This window comes from Rhopilema esculentum, chromosome 20 (assembly GCF_057945365.1).
Source record: "Rhopilema esculentum isolate cy_ngs chromosome 20, ASM5794536v1, whole genome shotgun sequence".
In the NCBI taxonomy this organism is placed as follows: Eukaryota; Metazoa; Cnidaria; class Scyphozoa; order Rhizostomeae; family Rhizostomatidae; genus Rhopilema; species Rhopilema esculentum.
The window spans coordinates 15,727,507-15,751,191 of NC_142834.1; the positions used below are offsets into that span (position 1 = coordinate 15,727,507).

A 23,685-nucleotide genomic window follows, 5' to 3' on the forward strand; every position below is an offset into this window, starting at 1 on the left:
TTATTCTAAGAACGAGCTTGATGTACGTTGCATGGAATCAACAAATTGACAGATTAAAACGATTTCGATCACCTTTTCACAAATGAACAAATATTGTTCTTATAGAGCACAGTGTAAGGGAAGTTCACTGTTTATCTGTTGCTAAGTCCTGCAGCAACACGTGCCTTCATCAAACCAAAACAAAACAGATCTATCATCAGCATGGATGTGGTCGCAGTTTGTCGACGGTTGAGGCCTGGGGCCTACGAGCGCAGAATAGCATTCGCAACAGTTCTGTAGCGAACACGCGTAACCTAACAGTGAATATTCGATTGCCAAGGTAACGGCCAGCCCTCAGTATATCACTTCATACAGCGTCGCTTTCTTGTCCCCAGACCCCGTCACAATGTATTTGTCATCTGACGATACGTCACAACTCAGAACCGAGGACGACTCTTTAGACTGAAAAGCAAGTATATCTATGAATTAAAACTAGCTAACAACAAAAACAAGTACATGTTAACATCTAAAGTTACATAATCAAACGTGGAAAAATTGATCATTACTTGGTTTTAACAAAAACAAGGGCTGCCAAAATGGAGAAGCATTAATAAACGAGTCTCACCTGGAAAATACTCGCGCCATAGGGTGTCCTCCATGCATTTAGCAGGTTGTCTTTTCCCGTGCTGACGAACCACTTTCCACTAGTAGCATATTTTAGGGACAGCACGCAGCTCTCGTGCAAATGCAACTGGTATTTATCGGGTTTGGCTACATGAAGAACTTCAACGTTACTGCTTTCCATTCCAACTGCTAACCATTCCCCTGTTGGACAATACCCAAGTGAAAATATCTGCGAACTGAAGTCATGTTGCTGTAGTTGTCTTCCTTCCCTGAGGTCCCATGACCGCACCGTGTTGTCCAAACCACCTAAATGAAGATTCAAAGACTTAATGCAAAACCAATAGCCTCATAACGATAGACAAAGTAACGGCAAGTAGGGCAATCCCTAAACAACAGAAGAAGGGACAACCCCCCTTCTACCATTAAAATGCTCAGTAATATTTCAAAACAATGTTACAGGTCATACAGTACCTGTCCACAACCTTGATCCATCAGGAGAAATATCTATACAACTAGCACCATCAGTATGGCCTTGAAACTGCTGCACCAGTGTTTCGTTGTGAAGATCCCATACAGCAATGTTGCCATCGCTACAGCAACTGAAGCAGACCTTTGAGTCAGGGCTGATAGCCAAAGCGTAGCACGCAGGAGCATTAGAAGTGAGTTCAGTTTTGATCCTTGGAGTCGAGGCTGCTAAATCCCATATTGTCAACATACTTGCCTCGCCTCCGACTATGAGGGTTCTGCCATCGGGAAGCAGTTTGCAGGATCGTATGTAAATGTCGCGCTGAAAAGGGAGGCGCATGAATTAAAAGCTAATCGAGTATCCCTGGCACAAATCAGTTTAAGGTGTAGACCCAGGAGGTCCTTTAGAGATCAAGAACAGGGGCTTGCTCAAAGGTCCGAGTACAAAAAACTAAAAAAACCTATCTAAAAAAAGAAAATCGTAAAATACCCGTCTTATTACCTACATCCTTTTTCTTATTACCTACATTATTATGCAATATTAATTTATTAGATTACCTCCAAACAATTATCCAAATCAACATTTTTCATTTCAGGCCAATCGAGGCAGCACCCCCCTGCCCCCGCCACCCCGAATTTGAGAGTGCAGACGTTGAAGTGTAGACAGGTCTGATTTGGGAAATAGCTTGTTACAGGAAAATAGCCAAATATCAATGACTTAAATATCACTAAGTAAAATCTCAATTAAAGATCTGATGAATACAAATATCATAGCCACATCAGATGGTTCTATACTCCAAGCTCATCGTTGACACTCAAGCACACATGGATTCTCATACGACAATAAAATAATAGAGGTTCTGCTGTTTTAGTTAGCGTTGTTAGTGACTTACCAGGCACTCAAGCGTTGAAACTGGTTTGGTCAATGTCGATTGAGTAACTGCCTGGTTTATGTCCCAAACCTTGACACAGCCCTAAAAACAGAAGTAGCGATGTTGAATAACAGTCAATCAGAAGACTGACGCATTTCATTTGGTCCGATACCAACGATCAAAGTAGCCAAAGATCAAATTATCATAAAAAGAGTGATCATGGTAAACTTGAATATTCACCACAAGAATGACTCGGTTCAATTTAAAACAGCTGAATTGTCTGAACACAAAGTTTTTATCTAACAGTTTTCAGTATGAATTAATTTCGATGACAGTCTATGCCGCCATGATTTGGCGCCGCCATGAGTTGGCACCCTCTTGAATAAGCATGCCTCGTATCTTTCTCAAAATATATCTCTAAAGAGATTTCATCCAATCGTTCAATTAAATAAAGCTCAATCTTCTTACAAGTTCACAGTTTCTAATAAGCGCCTCCTTGAATAATTACGGACATAAATAAAACGCCCGGGCGCTTGTAAGAAAAAGTTTCTTTTAAAAAATAAAGAAGATAGAAATACAAGACGAATGGGAAAGGAAAAGTGGTTGTAAGGAAAAACATTAATTCTAGGAATAACGCAAGTTAGGAATAGATGACTAGGAGACGATATTCACAACCCACCCACCGATTCAACCATATTATATTACAATGAGAGAAAACAAAACTCAGCCATGACTAACTCAGTTAATTATCCACAGTGTAGAAATAAAAAGCCACAAAACCTACCTTGCCTCCGGTATAAACATGTCGCGTCGGGTTGCTAACCGTTACGGCACAAACAACTTCTCCGTGGTTCAGCGTACACAGCTGTCTAACATGACGCGGAATGTTAGGCCCAATCAGAGCATCGGGAGGGAAAGGCACAGGCTGCATCTGGCCATCCCCAGAGACGTGATAAGAATAGGCGGGTTTGCCACTAGGCATCCCAAGAGACTGCAGCATCCCCATTCGAGAAGGTCCATGTGGGTCAAAACCACTCTACGAAAACCAGAAAAGAGCAATCACCAGAAAGCACATAATCTAACTACTGTTAACAAAAACAAAGCTAGCGGTAGGTTTAAGCGTTGGGTTTGCGGGTGTAACATGCTCCCTTGGAGGCTGAGAGGTCCTTCCTCTTCAGACGGATGACGTCAAGGAAGCCAAGCAATTTTTAGCAAGTCTGGATGATCATGACAAGATATCAAATGACTTGAATAGCTTTTGTGAAATAATTTTTGTCAATTCACAAGCTAACTAACTAACTAACTACTTCCAACGTCAGTATTTCACACCGTAGAAATATGGATACTTACAATGGGCGGTCTTCCATAAGGAATGCCTAAAATAGAGATTGGTTCATTAACAACAATTAACAAACAACAACTAAGTCATCTTTTGATGATCTATAGCATTTGCACTGCTTTAATACACAATCATGAAAAAAAACTTCTTGAACACAACATGCATTAGTTTCGTACCTGGAAGAGTCAGGATTTACAGAAAAAAGAAGCTTAACTTAGGTAATTGAGTTTGACAAAGCCCATACGGATTTCCTTGGAATGTATAAGACATCCCATGATGCCATTGTTCTAGTACAACGCTTTCGATGTAACTCAATGATCTTTTTAGATTAATTTCAAATCCCTGCTTTGAAGAAAGGGATCAATGAAAGTCAACTAAGGATGACAAGAGACTTAATTAAAGTAGAATTTTTCAATTAAAGTGGGTCCTTAAGTCCAAGAGTGAACTGCAATACAACAGCTCAAACAGTAGAGAAATCTGAGAGAATAATCTGAAAGGAGTCAAAGTACCTTTGTTTTTTAACAATTCACCCTGTGATATGCTATTGGCCATGCTTGTTGGAAAGGGAACTGGACTCAGATCACTGAAATAAAGAAACAGAAATATTGACAAAACATATCAATGACAAGGCAAAGTTATCGAAGATGAATTAGCACCATTGAATGACAACGTATGTATGTTAAGACACAAACCTTCCAATACTGTGTGACTGTATGAATGGATAGGGGCCGTTGCTAATGGAACTGGGCGGTCGTAGTGAGGGTGCTAAAATGCAAATAAACGATGTTTTAAATTATCATTATTAACATTTAGTTATCTATGTGATAAACGTTAATAAACGTCCTATCATAAATTTAGAGAGGAAAGGAGCATGCTTGGTTCAAATTAATACAATGATATAAGAAAAATATCGCTAGATCACGATTGCTAGGCCTACTTACTGAGTGAAGACATTTTTGTAAGCGGCGAGGAGCGGCCAGGGCTCGATGATGAATGTGATGTTGTAACTGATGTTGAGGTCCTGTTTTCGACTATCTGTGAAGAACAGAACGTGAACAATATCAGAACGCAAGTACTGAACAACATGCAGGCAGAAAGCAAGTACTAAACAACATGCAAGCAGTACGCAAGTACTAAACAACATGCAAGCAGAAAGCAAGTACTAAACAACATGCAAGCAGAAAGCAAGTACTAAACAACATGCAAGCAGTAAGCAAGTACTAAACAACATGCAAGCAGTAAGAAAGTACTAAACAACATGCAAGCAGTACGCAAGTACTAAACAACATGCAAGCAGTACGCAAGTACTAAACAACATGCAAGCAGTACGCAAGCACTAAACAACATGCAAGCAGTACGCAAGTGCTAAACAACATGCAAGCAGTACGCAAGTACTAAACAACATGCAAGCAGAAAGCAAGTACTAAACAACATGCAAGCAGAAAGCAAGTACTAAACAACATGCAAGCAGTACGCAAGTACTAAACAACATGCAAGCAGTACGCAAGTACTAAACAACATGCAAGCAGTACGCAAGTGCTAAACAACATGCAAGCAGTACGCAAGTACTAAACAACATGCAAGCAGTACGCAAGTGCTAAACAACATGCAAGCAGTACGCAAGTACTAAACAACATGCAAGCAGAAAGCAAGTACTAAACAACATGCAAGCAGAAAGCAAGTACTAAACAACATGCAAGCAGTACGCAAGTACTAAACAACATGCAAGCAGTACGCAAGTGCTAAACAACATGCAAGCAGAAAGCAAGTACTAAAAAACATGCAAGCAGTACGCAAGTACTAAACAACATGCAAGCAGAAAGAAAGTACTAAACAACATGCAAGCAGTACGCAAGTACTAAACAACATGCAAGCAGAAAGCAAGTACTAAACAACATGCAAGCAGAAAGCAAGTACTAAACAACATGCAAGCAGTAAGCAAGTACTAAACAACATGCAAGCAGTAAGAAAGTACTAAACAACATGCAAGCAGTACGCAAGTACTAAACAACATGCAAGCAGAAAGCAAGTACTAAACAACATGCAAGCAGAAAGCAAGTACTAAACAACATGCAAGCAGTAAGCAAGTACTAAACAACATGCAAGCAGTAAGAAAGTACTAAACAACATGCAAGCAGTACGCAAGTACTAAACAACATGCAAGCAGTACGCAAGTACTAAACAACATGCAAGCAGTACGCAAGTACTAAACAACATGCAAGCAGTACGCAAGTGCTAAACAACATGCAAGCAGTACGCAAGTACTAAACAACATGCAAGCAGAAAGCAAGTACTAAACAACATGCAAGCAGAAAGCAAGTACTAAACAACATGCAAGCAGTAAGCAAGTACTAAACAACATGCAAGCAGTAAGAAAGTACTAAACAACATGCAAGCAGTACGCAAGTACTAAACAACATGCAAGCAGTACGCAAGTACTAAACAACATGCAAGCAGTACGCAAGTACTAAACAACATGCAAGCAGTACGCAAGTGCTAAACAACATGCAAGCAGTACGCAAGTACTAAACAACATGCAAGCAGAAAGCAAGTACTAAACAACATGCAAGCAGAAAGCAAGTACTAAACAACATGCAAGCAGTACGCAAGTACTAAACAACATGCAAGCAGTACGCAAGTACTAAACAACATGCAAGCAGTACGCAAGTGCTAAACAACATGCAAGCAGTACGCAAGTACTAAACAACATGCAAGCAGTACGCAAGTGCTAAACAACATGCAAGCAGTACGCAAGTACTAAACAACATGCAAGCAGAAAGCAAGTACTAAACAACATGCAAGCAGAAAGCAAGTACTAAACAACATGCAAGCAGTACGCAAGTACTAAACAACATGCAAGCAGTACGCAAGTGCTAAACAACATGCAAGCAGAAAGCAAGTACTAAAAAACATGCAAGCAGTACGCAAGTACTAAACAACATGCAAGCAGAAAGCAAGTACTAAACAACATGCAAGCAGTACGCAAGTACTAAACAACATGCAAGCAGAAAGCAAGTACTAAACAACATGCAAGCAGAAAGCAAGTACTAAACAACATGCAAGCAGTAAGCAAGTACTAAACAACATGCAAGCAGTAAGAAAGTACTAAACAACATGCAAGCAGTACGCAAGTACTAAACAACATGCAAGCAGAAAGCAAGTACTAAACAACATGCAAGCAGAAAGCAAGTACTAAACAACATGCAAGCAGTAAGCAAGTACTAAACAACATGCAAGCAGTAAGAAAGTACTAAACAACATGCAAGCAGTACGCAAGTACTAAACAACATGCAAGCAGTACGCAAGTACTAAACAACATGCAAGCAGTACGCAAGTACTAAACAACATGCAAGCAGTACGCAAGTGCTAAACAACATGCAAGCAGTACGCAAGTACTAAACAACATGCAAGCAGAAAGCAAGTACTAAACAACATGCAAGCAGAAAGCAAGTACTAAACAACATGCAAGCAGTACGCAAGTACTAAACAACATGCAAGCAGTACGCAAGTACTAAACAACATGCAAGCAGTACGCAAGTGCTAAACAACATGCAAGCAGTACGCAAGTACTAAACAACATGCAAGCAGTACGCAAGTGCTAAACAACATGCAAGCAGTACGCAAGTACTAAACAACATGCAAGCAGAAAGCAAGTACTAAACAACATGCAAGCAGAAAGCAAGTACTAAACAACATGCAAGCAGTACGCAAGTACTAAACAACATGCAAGCAGTACGCAAGTGCTAAACAACATGCAAGCAGTACGCAAGTACTAAACAACATGCAAGCAGAAAGCAAGTACTAAACAACATGCAAGCAGAAAGCAAGTACTAAACAACATGCAAGCAGTACGCAAGTACTAAACAACATGCAAGCAGTACGCAAGTGCTAAACAACATGCAAGCAGAAAGCAAGTACTAAAAAACATGCAAGCAGTACGCAAGTACTAAACAACATGCAAGCAGAAAGCAAGTACTAAACAACATGCAAGCAGTACGCAAGTACTAAACAACATGCAAGCAGAAAGCAAGTACTAAACAACATGCAAGCAGAAAGCAAGTACTAAAAAACATGCAAGCAGAAAGCAAGTACTAAACAACATGCAAGCAGTACGCAAGTACTAAACAACATGCAAGCAGAAAGCAAGTACTAAACAACATGCAAGCAGTACGCAAGTACTAAACAACATGCAAGCAGTACGCAAGTACTAAACAACATGCAAGCAGTACGCAAGTGCTAAACAACATGCAAGCAGTACGCAAGTACTAAACAACATGCAAGCAGAAAGCAAGTACTAAACAACATGCAAGCAGAAAGCAAGTACTAAACAACATGCAAGCAGTACGCAAGTACTAAACAACATGCAAGCAGTACGCAAGTGCTAAACAACATGCAAGCAGAAAGCAAGTACTAAAAAACATGCAAGCAGTACGCAAGTACTAAACAACATGCAAGCAGAAAGCAAGTACTAAACAACATGCAAGCAGTACGCAAGTACTAAACAACATGCAAGCAGAAAGCAAGTACTAAACAACATGCAAGCAGAAAGCAAGTACTAAAAAACATGCAAGCAGAAAGCAAGTACTAAACAACATGCAAGCAGTACGCAAGTACTAAACAACATGCAAGCAGAAAGCAAGTACTAAACAACATGCAAGCAGTACGCAAGTACTAAACAACATGCAAGCAGTACGCAAGTACTAAACAACATGCAAGCAGTACGCAAGTGCTAAACAACATGCAAGCAGTACGCAAGTACTAAACAACATGCAAGCAGAAAGCAAGTACTAAACAACATGCAAGCAGAAAGCAAGTAAATGTTTTTGTATGCTAGATCGAGACAACACCGTACCAGACAACGCGTAAAAAATGTAAATAAGAGAAAGTTTTGTCAAAAATTCTTGCCTTGCCGTGTTTTGATGACGGGACTGGAGGTGATGAAGCGGCAGAGGATGTCGTTTCCCGCGAGCTTTCCTTTTTTGGTTTTTTATCAACCGCTTCACCTTGTAGGGGACTGGAATCGCCATTTTCAAGTCGCTTTGACGCAGCCGGCGAACGAGAATCCTTTGGCAAGAAGGAAAGTAAATCAGAGCAAAGAAATGGCTAAACAGTCAAGTTGAGAAAGTCAATTATAGTGATTAAAGACAACGGATTTTATCATTAATTCATTTATCTATTATATCTATCGTTCAACACAATACTCTATCAGCTTATGCAAATACAATACTTGGGAGATAATAATATAAAAGAGAGCAGATTAAAGACAAACATTATCTTTATATTTAAGTAAAAATAAAATTTTTAAGCTTAAAAATATATTCTGCTCTTCCAAGAGACGGTGCTTTTGGAAAAACCTGCTGAATTAATTCAAAACAAAAACAAACAAACCAACAAAAACATACATAAACAAAAATAAGACAACTGGATTTTTAGTCAGCAGAAATTCACTTACTTCGTTTGTGTCATCAACGACAAGTTCACCGTCACTCTTATCGGCATCGCTATCCTACGAAAATTTAAGTAAAAGTTAAATTATAAACAATATCAGAATGAAAAATAGAAACAAAATCACTTACTTATCATCACTGGCAGCAACTTCAGTGGATTTTTTACTATCATTAGGGTTCATATCAATATAAACTAAAGCAAAGATTATTCCGTAATCTAAGAGCATACAAATGCATGCCGCAGCAAGGAGAATAGAGATTTATCACATGCCCGACCAGGAAATTCTTATTTTGGGTTTGCGTGAATGATGTTAGCTAAAAATTGAAGGATGATAAATCTCTTCCACGGGAATGAACTTGACATCTATGTTCACATTAAAGCAACTATCCATTATCAATACAATATGTCAATCATGGGAAATGAAAAATGTATAAAAACAACCGAAAGAGCACCTCGGCAAGTCTCCACACGCTGCCAGGCTCCTTTTCTTCTCTTCTTCGTTTTGGGTGTTTCATGTTTGACGAGCCTAATAAAATAACAAATAAACACAGTAATACACAAATGTATATAAACATTTTCTAATATTTATGACCTATGAATTCACTTATAACTGGTACGAACAAGGACCAATGACAAAGACAAAAAGGGAGAAGCCAATATAATGTAGCGATGACAAAAAGATAATGCTAGGAAGAATGAAAAAGTGATAGGACGAACCTCTGCCATCGTCACTTCCATGAGACGAATGACTGTCGGCAGTGTTCCTGTACTTGCTGCCCACAGGTGACACTGAATTCTGAGCAAAAACAAAATGTCGGTTTGAAAATTTGATTTGGCGACAATTGCTGGTTTACGTGGTATCACTGGGACATAAAATCAAGCAAGATTTGCTCTTATCAATCTTGGAAAGGAAAATCATGCGCAATTTGAAGAGTTGGAGTATTGGAAGAAACCTGTCGCAAATGTTAATGAAAGATGTAACTAACTTTATATATACGCTTTTGGTGTATAGCATTGGACGGTTTTAGTTGCTACTCCGAGATTCACGCTTAATGCGATAATTAGGCAACTATTAAAACTACTCTCTCTTTGATTGCTACAACAATAAGTTGTTATGTCCCTGGATGTATCGGGAATTCCAATAATCGTAGTTGCCAATAAGGGGGCAATTGTCTAACCGAAGGATAGACAAAAAACTTTTTCATTTCACTGAATATATTTATATAAATAGCTTGCTACTTACCATTCCTTCTGTTCCGAAATGGGCAGAAAAAAGAAAGAAAATTCATTAGTGTGGGCAAAAACTTTAAAAATGCAATTAAAAATATTAACAGAATCAGCAAGTACATCTACGAATCAAACGGCGTCTAATCAAACATGACTGGTTACCAAAAATGATGAACACAGAGAAATGACATGGCGCAGCACGAAAACATGATAATAAAAAACATAAACGAAATATCTGTGAAAGCAAAGTGCTTATAAACAGGGACCAAGCTTTGCAGTCTTATAAACAGGGACTAATAGTATTTACTGCAACAAGACACAGCAGCCAAAACTTCTTTGCAATTTTATTGTCACTGGCCAGTTTTAGAGAAAACTTTGAAAAAGCCTACGTAATGAGCTTATTGCGACAGTATCAAGCAGTTTGCCGATAGTTCGGAAACAAATAAATTCAACGATGAGCACCTTTTTCTTCTCTCACTGGCAAATGGGGAGTTGACGAGAGTACATTTGACAAGGCTAGAAGTCCACTTCCAGAACCAGGAGGTAAATGTGGAGGAGGAAGAGCACCTTGGTGCGGCAAAGGAAGGCCGGGTGGATGTGAATGGGGCAGGCCTTGTTGATGTAGTTGTTGCTATTGATGGAGAAGAATGCATTGTATCAAAAAGTAAAATACATCCCAATTAAAATGGATTAAAAGAAGTTGATCTTGGCGAATTTGCAAAAGCTAAAAAGCTTGACAAAAGGAAATTCAAGAAATACTTCGAGTGAATGATTAAGTTAACAACTGTCCAACGTATGGAGATTTTTGTACACAAATTTTGTGAAGCAGAGATTCAACAATACAAATCATTTTCAACTTAATATCTCTCAAAATGTTGGTTCATTTATAAACAAGATGACATTTTTATTTGAAAAACTTTCATTAAACACAAAAACCATATGCTACAACAGAATCATTTTTAAAAAAATCGATTACAAATAAAAGTTACATACGCCAATGATTGCATTGAGTTCGTTCATGGTGACCTGCTTTGCCCGGTCGATTGCTTGCAAGACTTGTTGCTGATGCTGAAACACAATCATTAAACAATTGATTGAATAAGATCCATGCTGTCATTGTCGAATTCAAAGGGGGAAAGTGGTCGAATGAGAGGGGGGGGGGTGGAGATGCGCGACAATGGGTTTCAGGGAAACACGTACACAAATTTGATCAAGAAATCCACGTGTCAACAAGCGAAGCTGCGCAAACACTTATCACAATGAGGGAAGGAATGGCAATAGGGAAAGCAAACAGTGTCTTCATCTATCCTCATTCAAACATTATGTCAACGGAGTTCTGATGGAAGTAAATATTAGCACGAGGACATGAAAAACTTGTGTGCAGGGAAACATATAGCGCTTTATGATGACTTTTCTGTATGATACAAGAATCAACCGAATTCTGATTGCCAGTTTTTACTGTAAGTGGAATTTCGAAAGGCTAATAAACTTCCATTGCAGATGACTCTCAAAATGGGAAGTAAAAAAAAATCTAAATAGTAAGTCATGATGAACAGACAAGACTGAGGGCCACAGTGCGAAATATTTACAACTTTCTCAACTTCTGTTGTTCGCTCTCATAATGATAAACTGGGTTACACTCAGATAAATTAGCAACTTTTCTATAACCCTTTCAGAAGAGATTGTACCTTTTATTCGTGCAGGACCAAATTTAAGTGCTCTTTAAATAGTAATAGTAGTGACAATACACACAAATTTCTAATAAGGTCGAAAATTCTAAGTAAATCTGAAGAAGCCTCAAATCAACAGACAACTAAAGGAGCTCAAATCCGTAGCATCAAAACAAACAATCTCATCTTCCTTTAATTCAGGATTTCTATCTAGCACAGAAAAGAAAATGACAAATGTTTCTTCTCTGAAACGCACAAAAATGTGGAGAGTGTTTGAACTTTTTTTGAACCAGTTCCGAGAGCGACAAACTCATGGCGATCAAAAGAGAAACGCGTGTAACGCTAAATGGGTCCTGCCATACAAAAAAGATCGTCATTTCACAAAAGAATCGCAAGGGTCCACAAACTAGGTTAAAATTTTCATCATTTGGCACTTTCCTTATTCCCTAGGCGAATGAACTGCATTCAGAACATAAACAAATTTTGGCATTTAACAGAAAGTTAAGGTTCGTTCACGTGGTATACCAAGAGGAATTATTGTTGTACATCTATGCGAAAAAAATGAAACAATGGATGCCTGGATTACGATCAAACGCCGGTTGTAGCTCTTTCAAAAAGAATATTAGCTGTACTTTGACCGCATAATGACATTTATCAGAAAGGGAGACGTATCAAATCGTACAAAGACGTACAAGATCAGCCAACAGGTCAGCCAAAGTTGCTGTTTCATCAAGGAGCATTCTAACCTGTCTGTGTAAGAGCAACTGAATCAGTCTACCTGCAGAAGAGGTTCAGTTTGAGAAGGAAGTTTTCATATACAAAAATTGGTGTTAGGTATCGAAATGGATTTGTTGTTGGGTGGTGTTGAGTTCGGTTGGTAAGAGGAAATCCAAGTTGCATTGATAACATTGTGGTTCACATTATCAAAAAATGACAAAAGTTCCTGGGTCTAAATAAACATTCTTAGCTGCCTCGACTAAAACAACAAGGCACAATTTGGATGAAGATGTGATAAAATAGACCTTGAATGGGAAACTCACAAAAATAGAACGACATTAAAGAATAACGGGCGAGGTGGAAGTAATCATAGAGCGAGAGGTACTATCAAACGTTATAAAGGAAAGGTATTGCTTGCCACAGGATTATGTTTTGAAATATATTAGCCATAATTAACCACACAATGTGTTATGCTAAACCCTGATTTAAAATATTGGTCGGAAACCAATGATCTTTATCAAGCTTCACGATAAAAGCTAATGTCTAAGACTGATAGGAAAATTAAAAGGTATAATTTATCTGTTATCCGCCGGTCTGGACCACAGAGCTGTCGTGGCTTTTCAACGGCTTAGGCAAACGAAAATAGAAGTGCGAATTCCCTACTCAAAGACCGCTGTATAGAGTTACCCAAGCTGTTTCAAAGGCGTTTTACAGTGAAACCTTAGAATGAAACCTTAGAGTGAAACCTTACAGTGAAGCCTTACAGTGAAACCTTACAGTGAAACCCTACAGTGAAACCTAACAGTGAAACCTCATCTGCAAAGCAAATCAGGAGGTACTAATGATCAGTTGAAAGAGAAGGAGATGGCCGAAAGGAGGTGGTCGGACGAAGATGGCCAAACGGAGGTGGTCGCACGAAGATGGCCAAACGGAGTTGGTCGGAAGAAGCAAACTGAAAGCTAATTTTACCTTTGAAAAACTGTGTAGACGGGGTTGGCATCTTACAGGGGTGTGTATGTGGTGTGAAACCCCCCACATTTCATGAAAAAGTTGATGAAATCTTCAGTTAGTTCTGTAAAATCGATTGCTTGGAAAAACTACCTGATATTTGACAAATATGAATTGGTGTTTTACTTATCTGTGTTTTCCTAAGTTAATTTTACTATTGATTACAAATAAGCAAAATAGGTTGGTACAAAACGCAATGCCCAAGCACGTCTTATTCACGTAGTCCCATTAACAACAGGGATAACTTTGACAGAAAATACAACAGTAGGTAGCCGCCCTGTGACCAGGTTTGACTACAATAAACAAAGAGTTTGATGTGCATTGATAGTATGTGACGGCTGGGGATATTCGACTGCGGTTTTCTGAATTATTTGACGAGATCTGGGCGAGAGACAAGAACCTGAACTACCCATCAGATCGTTCAAAACAAAATGGGAATGCGGTGAAGAAAGAATGTTCAACACAAGATTATAGTTCTTTTCACAACCACTGCATTTGCTGTAAGATCCAATCCAGGTTTTTCAGCATTCTTTGGATGTTTCTTCGTCATTAACGCACTGAGCTTTAGAGCTTTGACGATTTGAAGACAGGGATCTATGTGACACAGAAAACACAGACAACAACAACACCATTGTCTGATTCGAATGCTTCATCATAGGCTCATGGAGGAAAACTGATAGAACACGAGATTTCTGATCTAAACTTGCTTTGAAACTATAAAATAAAAATCAAATTATCTGCTAGTTTTAGTTTTACTTGTTATTCTGCACTTTTTTCAAAGACTCTTTTTCAAAGTAAGCTATCGAACAAGACAGTTTTAAATTACAGTCTTAAACTTCAACCTTACTCTAAAAAACGAACATGAAGTGGACGAAAAAAAGTATGAACGAAATGCTGATATTTAAGCAAGGCAGTCGCAAACCAATTTTGAGGCCTTTTATTTGATACAGTCTCTTGGATGTTATTTACATAAATTTTGGCATTCCCGTTTTCAAAGATTCCTATTTTCATTTCTATCTGACGTGGTTTCTTACGGTAAATATCTTTTAGAGTCCTGAGCAAGCTACAAACTACACAAGTTCTTGATAACTGGCAAATGAGTGTGCTTTTTCTGTACACATCTTTGACTACACAAAACGAGAGGTTTTCCAAAAAGCGAAGAGCCCCAAAATCGACAGGGCGCACGTGCAGCTTTCCGAAACTACATCGCATATTTCACACTCTTGTGCATTGACTCATGGCCAACATCAACAAGAATGGCTGTTTTCGTTGAGAAGTTGGGTGTGGGAATAGATTTACCAGCTTTTCCAAATTACCTACTTTCGTCAAAACATCATTAGTGCAAGTGTCATGGTCTCCATGCAAGGCAAGTGAGTGGGCGTATGACCTCTAAATAAACACGGCGCTAGCCCCACAATTTTACATTATAGCAAACTGTGATTTCATACGATGAAACCCCTTGTTCCAATGTACATAACTAATGGAAAACTACAGGTATTCCACACGGATCAGGGGGCAGAAGATGACAGCTACGCAAAGGCAAGCTCCGCACTTTCTGACGAGTAATGAATAATAGACGACTGATTTTGAAGAAGATTCTCATGGTGACTGCTGTTGCTAACAGTTTTAGCGGTTGATTGTAGCAACAACGTTATGGAAATCCACCACTGCAAAACCACAGAACCTAAAGCTTGGCATGCGGCTATTATTGAATGTAAACATAATAGCAGTCTCATGAACTGAGACAAAATGCTTTGAATTCTCAGAATAATTCATCCGTTTTTGGTCAGATGGAAACAACAAAACTCGCTTTGAGGTTTGCGTGTTTCTGGGAAGCAGCTCAAAACATTACTAATCTTACCTCTTGAGAGAGAAATGGCACCAACTGCGTGCATATTGCGTTGAGTCGCTTTGCAATCTCGGTCTATGGTAAAACGTACGATAAATCAACCATTATAAACGACAATTATAGGCCAAGCCTTATTTGATCAACAGCCAACAAAGATATTGAAACTTAACCCACACCCAAAGTGTCACCTCAATAGAATGCCCAGACATGATGAATACTCACTCAAGTTACGAACTTGAAAATGAAATGCTATTGGCCTGACGCGTTAAATGCCCGCCCACAAAAGCCGTCCTTGAACCGTCCTGTTCTTACCTGCGGCACGGCATATGCTTTTGCAGGGCCATAGTCAGTTCTGTTAGGGGAATAGCGAGTTTTTACAGGGTCATAGCGAGCTATGCAAGGCCTTAGCGAGTTTTTTCAGGGCCACGTCCAGTTTTTGCGGGCCCATAGCCACCTAAGTGCAGATGCAAAGAATCTCAATTTCGGTGCCATTGCAGCTACTTGTACAAAATAAAATTGATCTAACAATAAAATTCAAACATCAGAAAACGCCACTTGCAACTGTAGGAAGAGCGGGGTCACAATGAAATTTCTTATGTTTGCAAAATAGACATTTTGTTCCGAAGATATCCAATTTTTGGTTCTAAAACTGATATCCAATTGCTTTCGTTCGAATGCACAGAATTTTTAAGAGAAGCATTTTATGCAAAATTGTGTCTGTAATTGGACCTAGATTTACACGCACCCAAGCCCAAACGATACAAGTGCAATCGGCGATGCAGCACGGGCACCTTCTATAGCATCCTTACAGATGCTCATTTATCTTTGCGTGTGAGTTAATGTGATTGTCTAGGTGGGGGCACGAGGGGATGGTGGGGGGTCGTGCTAGTGCCAATAAGTCTATTTTCATACATAATAAAACCAGGGCCGTCGCGAGGCAAGCCTCGTTGGAGGGGGGGGGGGGGTGTGAACTACAGATTTACCTGATTAAAAAATTATTGCCTGAAATCTTTAGCTGCTGTCACAAACCTCTGCAATACATTTGGGCAATTTAACTCTGTATATAATTCGCAACTTTCATTTTAGATAATAACGGACTTTCCTAACAGTTTTGTCAAATCTCTATATCAGGACAGGCAAAGGATATAGTTACTGCCTGAGGCGGCACCATGGTTGCCGCCGAAGCAGGAGAAAATTTTCGGATTTTGATGCTTCTAGTTTCCTGGAAAAAGCACTCTTTTAAGCAAATTTCACTAAAACAATCCTCCTAATCCTATTGAAAATTGTCATTTTTTGCAAAAATATTTTACATCAGAAAAAAACAACAATTGCGCCGTGGTCTTGAAAAATTCCAGGTTGTCAGTTACTTCTAATGCTAGGTAAGAAGCAGCACTGGTTGTCAATTTAGATCCCTCTTTCCATTTTAGCATGCCTTTTGAATGTTAAAAAAATCTGGAGCTCATAGTGAATTGCAGTTGACGCTTCTACTGAGAAACTTTAGGAGAAATGGACAGAAGGCACAATCTTACCTAAAGAGGGCCTTGATTTTTAAATTTGTTGCCAACAAGCAATCTTCAAATCTTCAAATCATTAGTTTGTTTACCTTCATTCATATCAAGGAATATAATATTTAACCAACGGAGCAACTACCTTTGCTTGATCCTTTATTGATTTTATGACAAGAAGGTCTCTGAAATACCTAAAGCGTTTCTTCCACCGAGCGGATTTTACCTGAAATTTCCTATTGAGATACTATTGGGGAGTGTGACACCCCCCCCCCCCCCCACACACCCTCCGGTTGCGATGCCCCTGATTAAAACCAAAACAATAAATAGGCTGAGGTGAAACGACAGTCTCAACGTTCAATAATCGATTGCCAGATGATCAACTGGGTATCCTCTTCCCTGCTAACTCTGGTCACACCCAATGTCGATTTCACACCATGATTCCTCCAATGCTTGAGGTCTGCGAGAGCTTAAGCGGTCATTAATATGAAAGAACTGAAGAGTGAAGAATAATCCATTTTGCTGCAAGGAAGGGTGTTCCATATTCGGTTGCCGAAGAATCCACAACTGATGGCAGCCAACCGCACTTTGAAATGGCTTGTCATGCCACAACATGACGCTTTCACAGACAAAGATCGTGTATTACGTGCTAATCCGATGTGAATATCTCAGTGGATTGCCCAACGAACTCATTCAAGTGTAAACCCAATATCACATTACGGAGCGCGGTCAATTTTAATGTACCACACTATAATGGTACTTCCATTTATTGTGATTAATCCTGTGGTTTTGATCGACGGTTATCTGCGGTTCAACCTAAGGTAAATAGAAGAGGTCTGAAGCTGCCGCTGATGGCAAACAACGAGCTAGTCCGCTAAACCTTTGGTTTTCTAGTAACGAGCTCATTAATGGCGCTTCCTTATTACTGCTTTCCGTAAACATTATTCAATGTCTATTACCAAAATAGCTTTGTTTCTGTCAGTTTCGTGTTGAAAGTCACTAGAAAAGCGTTGAGTGAAAAGCCGCTTTCATTCAAATGGTGACTCCCCAGTACCCTCTCTTCTTCGCACGATCGTTGCTACTAAGGCAGAAAGTTTGCACGTTACAACGTTCCGGAAGCTCGGTGAATACGTAAGGGCCACGGGGCACCTCATAGATTTCAAAAAAGACCACTGTCTTCAACAAGGGGCATATCTCTTTGCCCTTGAAAAATCTCCTAACAACCCTGGTGTTATAAAAAAGTCTCATTAAAGGGTTTGCCAATATTTTCAGGCAGTAGAAAGATGTCCAGGCTGTCAAACCAATATAAACACGACTGACTGAGATGCGGTTACCAATTCAATTAAAATAGCAAACATGCAGGACATCTCTGGTTTTAGAAAAGAAATAAATCTGAGATGTTAAGTAAAAATCAACAAAATAAACAGCTGGCTTTTAGGCAATGGTAATTTTAAGTGGTTTACTTGCTGATTTACTTAATGAATATTCTTGATGGTTTTGTTGCAGACTAATTATCTTAAAAGGAGAATCCTGCAAACCAATCAGGCTTCTGGTAAACCTGTCATAGACATAGGTGGGATGAAATTTCTGGAAACAATAAGGATGCTGATAATGGTGATTAGAAATTGGATAAGAGGAAGAAATGTCTTCTTGTCATCTCAAAACAAAAGGCTGTTTTACTTGAAGATAGTCTGTTTGATGGCAAAACACCCAATCTGTCATTAACTTGTTATTTTGTGGTTCATGTCTTTGCAATCATCCTGGATATTGATGTCTCAAGCAATTACACAACAATGAATATTTCTAAACACCCATCATTTGTCTTAAAATTCAATCAAATGTCAACTTTGACAACAATACATTTCCTTGGTTTATCACAAGACATTTCCCTGATTTACTTTAAGGCTTGTGAAGTGATATTAACAAATTAAGAAGTGAAAGAGATAATTATTCAAATACTAGCATTAACCTTAGCCTAGTGAAATAAATTTAGTCAGCAAAAGAATAAAAACTGGATAAATTAGAATAGAAAGGTCCTAGCTAATTTCACAATAAAAACAATGCTTTTGTACACTGGAAACCAACTACCTCTGAAAAAAGTTTTACAAAATTTCACAAAACATATTAGCTAATGAAATAGGCTTACACACTAGAAAATAATGCATTGTATAAAATTTCATACCTGTTTATGCATTTCAACGTTGAGACCATATGACATCTCGTAGTACTAGAAATAACAAATTTTGTAAAAATCTTTTAAAGACAATTCTAGCATATAACATAAATAAAGCAAATTAGACAATGAAAAAGCATCAAGCTGGAAAATATTTCACAAAGACGATAACTGCCTCATATTTACATCATTGGTGGGTTCCTTTTCACTAAAAGGACATTATCTACAATTCCATCAACCTCAAGCTTTGCATCAGATCCAATTTTTCTTACTACATTGATAGTTGAATAAATTTTAACTTTAAACAACACAAATAAGTACCAAACAATCTGTTGTACCTAATGCAAGATGCTGAGAAAACATTGTTAGCACATTTTCTTTATACAGTGATGAAAACATGTTCACAATGTTTACCAGTTTCCTGCATTGCAAAAGGAATTCAAAACATTGAGATTCAGTTTTAGCTAGAGAATAGCACCAATGTTGAAAGTTAGGCCATGGCAGTTTGTGTCAAATTATAAAAAGGGATGTTGCATAAATTATCATGTCTTCCACAAGAAAAAAACCAATATTTTTAATAATCCTGTTGATGTTTTGAGTTTATACATATAGCCTGATATGTTAAAAATATATAACCAAATTAGAATTAAACCCAGATTGGAATCAGTTTTCTTTACAACAACAAAATTGTGATGAGATGGTTATACCAAGTGATTTAAGGGTTCATTTTGCTTCAAATTCAAACTTCAGTCTTTTCCCTTTTTGAAGGTTCCTAGGATTTCTATAAGTCTGGTTCCAAAAACAGTAAAGATGTCTTAACAGTTTGTGTAAATGAAAGAAAGACATTTTATCCAACAAGAATTCAAGATATTATCTACATTTTAATTCAAGAACTTTCTAGGGAAAGGTAGGAAAACCATTTTTATGTGTCCAAGGCATGTACAGTAGATAAATTGCTTCTGTATTTATGTTTTGCTATTGATAAACACAAAAAAGTGAAGGTGTTCTTTCAAAGGGTATTTTTTAAGGGTAAATGTTTTGCAAGGAAAGCACAGTAGACATTTTGATGTTGCATTGAAAGTAAAAAACACACTCTTCAAAGTATAAAACAACAAAATAATGTTTGAAAAATTTTAGCTAGGGAATATATATCCCAGTTATAGGTAAAATAGGCCAATTAGAAAAGCAAGTACATGACTTAGCATTGCTTGCCTAAAGAAAATATTACCAAAAGAATGCAAGGGAGAAAAAGAACAATTTCATGTACATTGTTTATACAAGGGGGCTGTTCTTTCAGGGGGAGAATTTTGTTTTGTTTGCTTTTTTTAAAGCCATTTTAAAATTATGTACCACAAAAAACTATTTGCACATTGTGTGATATGTTCTGTGGAAACATATGATGGCAGTGGCTTAAAAGTAAAAGCGTAATAGGGAAAGAAAAAGTAAATATATATATGGCATCATGTAAAAAACATGAAGCCTGTTGTTGAATTTTCTTTAAATAGGAAGACAATTTTTAAATTTGGTTTCAAGTTGCTAATTGCTACAGAACTATCCCATAACTGGCATTTAATCTTAAACTTAACTTAAAAAGGGGGTTTCCTCATTTATAGTCTGGAAAACTTTTCAACAGCCATCAGAATAATGCATAGAGCATAGAATATTCAGACTTTATAATTCCTCTTAAGAAAGGGCTTTTCAACAAATGTTTCTCAAATCAACCGAAACTTGAGCTGAGTAAATCTCATTTTAACTGTATGTACTCTGAAAAAGTACACAAAAAATAATTAAAAAGCTTGTGTCATGTGAATGAATGGTTGGAATGTCAAGATTGAGAAATAACGTCTTAAACCTTTTCAATAGCCTAAAACATGTTTATCCGCGAACCAGCAGTCATAACACTGTAACCTCCAACTGGCAAATCCACCATGAAATATTATTAAGTCAAATCTGTCTTTCAAGTCTTAGAACGACGTTCAAAGGGTGTCCAATTGATTACAACAATAAGTTTAAGCAGATGCAAATCTTTATCCACCACCGCGGCCTTGTCGCTAACGAAATCAGTCACAGACAGATTTAGGTATTAAGAAATACAAATTACCATAACGTAATGTCTCTGCATCTCTGTTTTCTCTGATGCCAGCTTCTCGCATTCCATTTTCAAACTGTGTAGGAAAATAAGTATTTAATTTGCAAGGTCAAACAAGTCTCTGTATCACGTAAATAAACACTTGAACCAAAAACAGTCATGTGAAGGATGAAGACACGGTTGCCCTTCTGTTTTGAATCCCAAACATCTGTGTACCGTAACAGCACAGCAAAACACGAGGAATAAACATGAATGTTCATTGACGTTTGCAATACATAAACCTCTTCAAAAACAACCTCAAGATGATTAAGCAATTTTGACTGCACGGAAATTGAAGGAAGATCCCCTTAGTGATAAACTGCCCTTGAAACCATAAACAAAGTTCTTTGAATTCAAATATTGTTTATTTCAAAGTTGCAGCCTGTTTAGCGCAGTTATCCAAATTTCCCGAAGTTTGATGTCTAAAACTAGATACTGGCGACCTGTCGATTGAAACACACGACTACGAGATTATCCCACAAGAAGACAATGGTTGCTACAAGAAATTCACTGTCTTTCATCACAAGATCAAAAAGCAAATATTAATAACCTGTGATTCTGTGCTTGTAAAAAATTGAATTCTTCTTTTATTCGATCACATGCCTCTGCGACTGAAAACTTGGAGAATGGTTGCCCAGACGGCTGATGAGGAGTCTGTAAAGGAATAGCACAGGCCAAAATATAACGAAAAGAACGAAGGAATTAACAAACTGAAAGCTGTATTAGGCCGTTAACACAGTGGAAAGCGACGGAGAAGAAACGGTTAAACCTTTAGGCGAAAGAGAAGGAACGAGGCAGGCCTATTTGTACAGACTTTGTTTAGCTATTTGTTTAAGACACTGAGCTCAAAAGAAAGGTCTTATTAACGATAAAACGAGTTTAGACAACTCTGTGACCTACCGTATGGCCGACTGTATGGCGACCTTGATACATCTTTGGTCTAACTGAATGACGATGATTCGAAATAACAACTTTTCCTCTGGAAATCGGTTGGCCAAAGTTCAAGCAGCTCTTCCTCTATTATATCCCTCCTACATGAATTTGTAGTTGTTAGAAATAAGAAAATCAGTTCAATATAAAATGATTTCCTCGACGACTAAGTGCGTTTTTGGCAGCGACTATTCCAGTTGACGATAAGCGTTGATTGAGTGAAGCCTTCCGCCATGAGTTCTTGCCACAACAACGCATTTCACGCAATCATTTCTCTATACACAAGGGAATAGATCTATCGTTACACAAGGGAATAGACACTCGGCACGCGGTTCTATTAGCAATTCGAGCACCACAATTAAGCACTCCTAATATGGCACCTATTCTAATTTGTTTTAAGGCCTCTGAAAATAGCAGACCAATAAACACCTTGATAAAATCATTCATGATTGTAAGTGTTCCCACGTGGGATGCTTTCTCCATTTCTGACCAATCACTAGAGAGTAGCCTTCTTTTCTTTTAATTGGTTTATTGGTGTACGTCAATCAAATCCACGTGGGTAACGACCTGCCAACTTCACAATAAAGTTATGAGAATGGCAGGTTTTGTAGGTGGTTTCAATGTTGACCACGGCGGTGATTTCAATCGCCCACTATGTATGCTTTTGACTTCGAACAAAGGAATTGAAAGCACTAGTCTTTCACAAGCGGCTGGTCATTCATCGATAAGAACCGCCAATGTCGCTTAGCAAAATGTAAAGTACAAAGCCCCAAGGACGTCGGAATTAGAACAGGGACCGCAGAGCTTATTACCATTCGAGGGAAGGGGCCTAAAATATTTCAATGTGAAAAAACGCAAAAAGCATTGCGTACTTTGAGCTGTATGCGATGCTGCATTGTAAATGCAATGCTTTTTAGCAGTAAAACGGCCACCCTCACCTCTGTTTTCTGGCTCTTACATAAAAATTATTGTTCATAAGCGAGTCTAATAGAATATTAATAAAATATTGAGTTTAAAAATAATAAAATATACTGGGAACAATTATTGGGACGGCAGTTGCATGATAATTTTGGAAGATTTCATATTATAATTGCTACTCTGCGGACTTTATGCTTCCGGGCAATTTCAACAGCCAGAGAAGCGAATGTGACCAAGAGCAGACGAAAATAGATCGGATGACAGGGCTTGGGCTAGGTTGTGTTCAAGCACAAAATAGCAAAGCAACAAAATGTTTCCCAAGGGGGTGTTGAAAATGTTTCCCAAGCTTGCTGTTTTTATTGTATTCTCCTATTTACGTATGTATTTTCTATTTGGCTATGTATGTATGGTAACTAAGGTTGGTAACTAAGGTTAGCATTCTTAGAGTAGAAAAGATTTTCCTCTCTATATTTGCTTATTATAGAATTTTGTAAGTAAAGTTCTGCTTTTGGAGTGCTCTGAGAGCACAGATTTCGGATTGATTTATCGAACGGAATATAGGATTGTAAGGATTAATTGTAACGAATTACTCATTATTTGTAACCATTTTTAAACGGGTTTGACGCATCGAATAGGATTTGTACAATAGATTTTTTAGTTGTGTTTTGTTGTTCCAAATATTGCATTTCTTTTTATCTGTTCCAAATATTGTATATCTAGCTCAGGATTCTTTAAGAAAATTTAGAGTTGCACATTTTTCGCGGGTGCACTGTGTTGAAGAAATAATTATTGGTTCTTATAAGTATAAGCAAAATGTACATGATGCGCAGGTA

The 23,685-nt window shown here is 38.1% G+C and overlaps 1 protein-coding gene across 1 annotated transcript; it reads right to left on the reverse strand.

Annotated features, from left to right (window-relative positions):
- On the reverse strand, positions 1–22,257 carry LOC135687004 (transducin-like enhancer protein 4). The gene is made up of 21 exons (XM_089114370.1): positions 21,905–22,257; positions 21,555–21,658; positions 20,978–21,041; positions 18,886–18,930; positions 15,211–15,273; positions 10,948–11,022; positions 10,408–10,585; positions 9,971–9,978; positions 9,445–9,523; positions 9,180–9,253; positions 8,732–8,785; positions 8,185–8,343; positions 4,221–4,314; positions 3,972–4,044; positions 3,789–3,862; positions 3,291–3,316; positions 2,725–2,976; positions 1,962–2,042; positions 1,075–1,390; positions 605–909; positions 1–441 (listed from the first exon to the last, which is right to left on the reverse strand). Exons 1-21 carry the CDS (start codon positions 21,935–21,937, stop codon positions 334–336), a joined length of 2,265 nt encoding a protein of 754 aa, XP_088970496.1. The 5' UTR covers positions 21,938–22,257; the 3' UTR covers positions 1–333.
- Positions 22,258–23,685: the final 1,428 nt, after the last annotated feature.

Bases quoted from the DNA above. Each gene is read 5' to 3' on its own strand.
- LOC135687004 (XM_089114370.1), bottom strand. From the start codon at position 21,937: ATGTATCAAGGTCGCCATACAGTCGGCCATACG. The intron at 21,659-21,904 runs GTAGGTCACAGA...ATTCCTTTACAG, and splicing joins GCCATACAGTCGGCCATACG to ACTCCTCATCAGCCGTCTGG. The intron at 10,586-10,947 runs GTATGTAACTTT...CTCCATCAATAG, and splicing joins AACTCAATGCAATCATTGGC to CAACAACTACATCAACAAGG.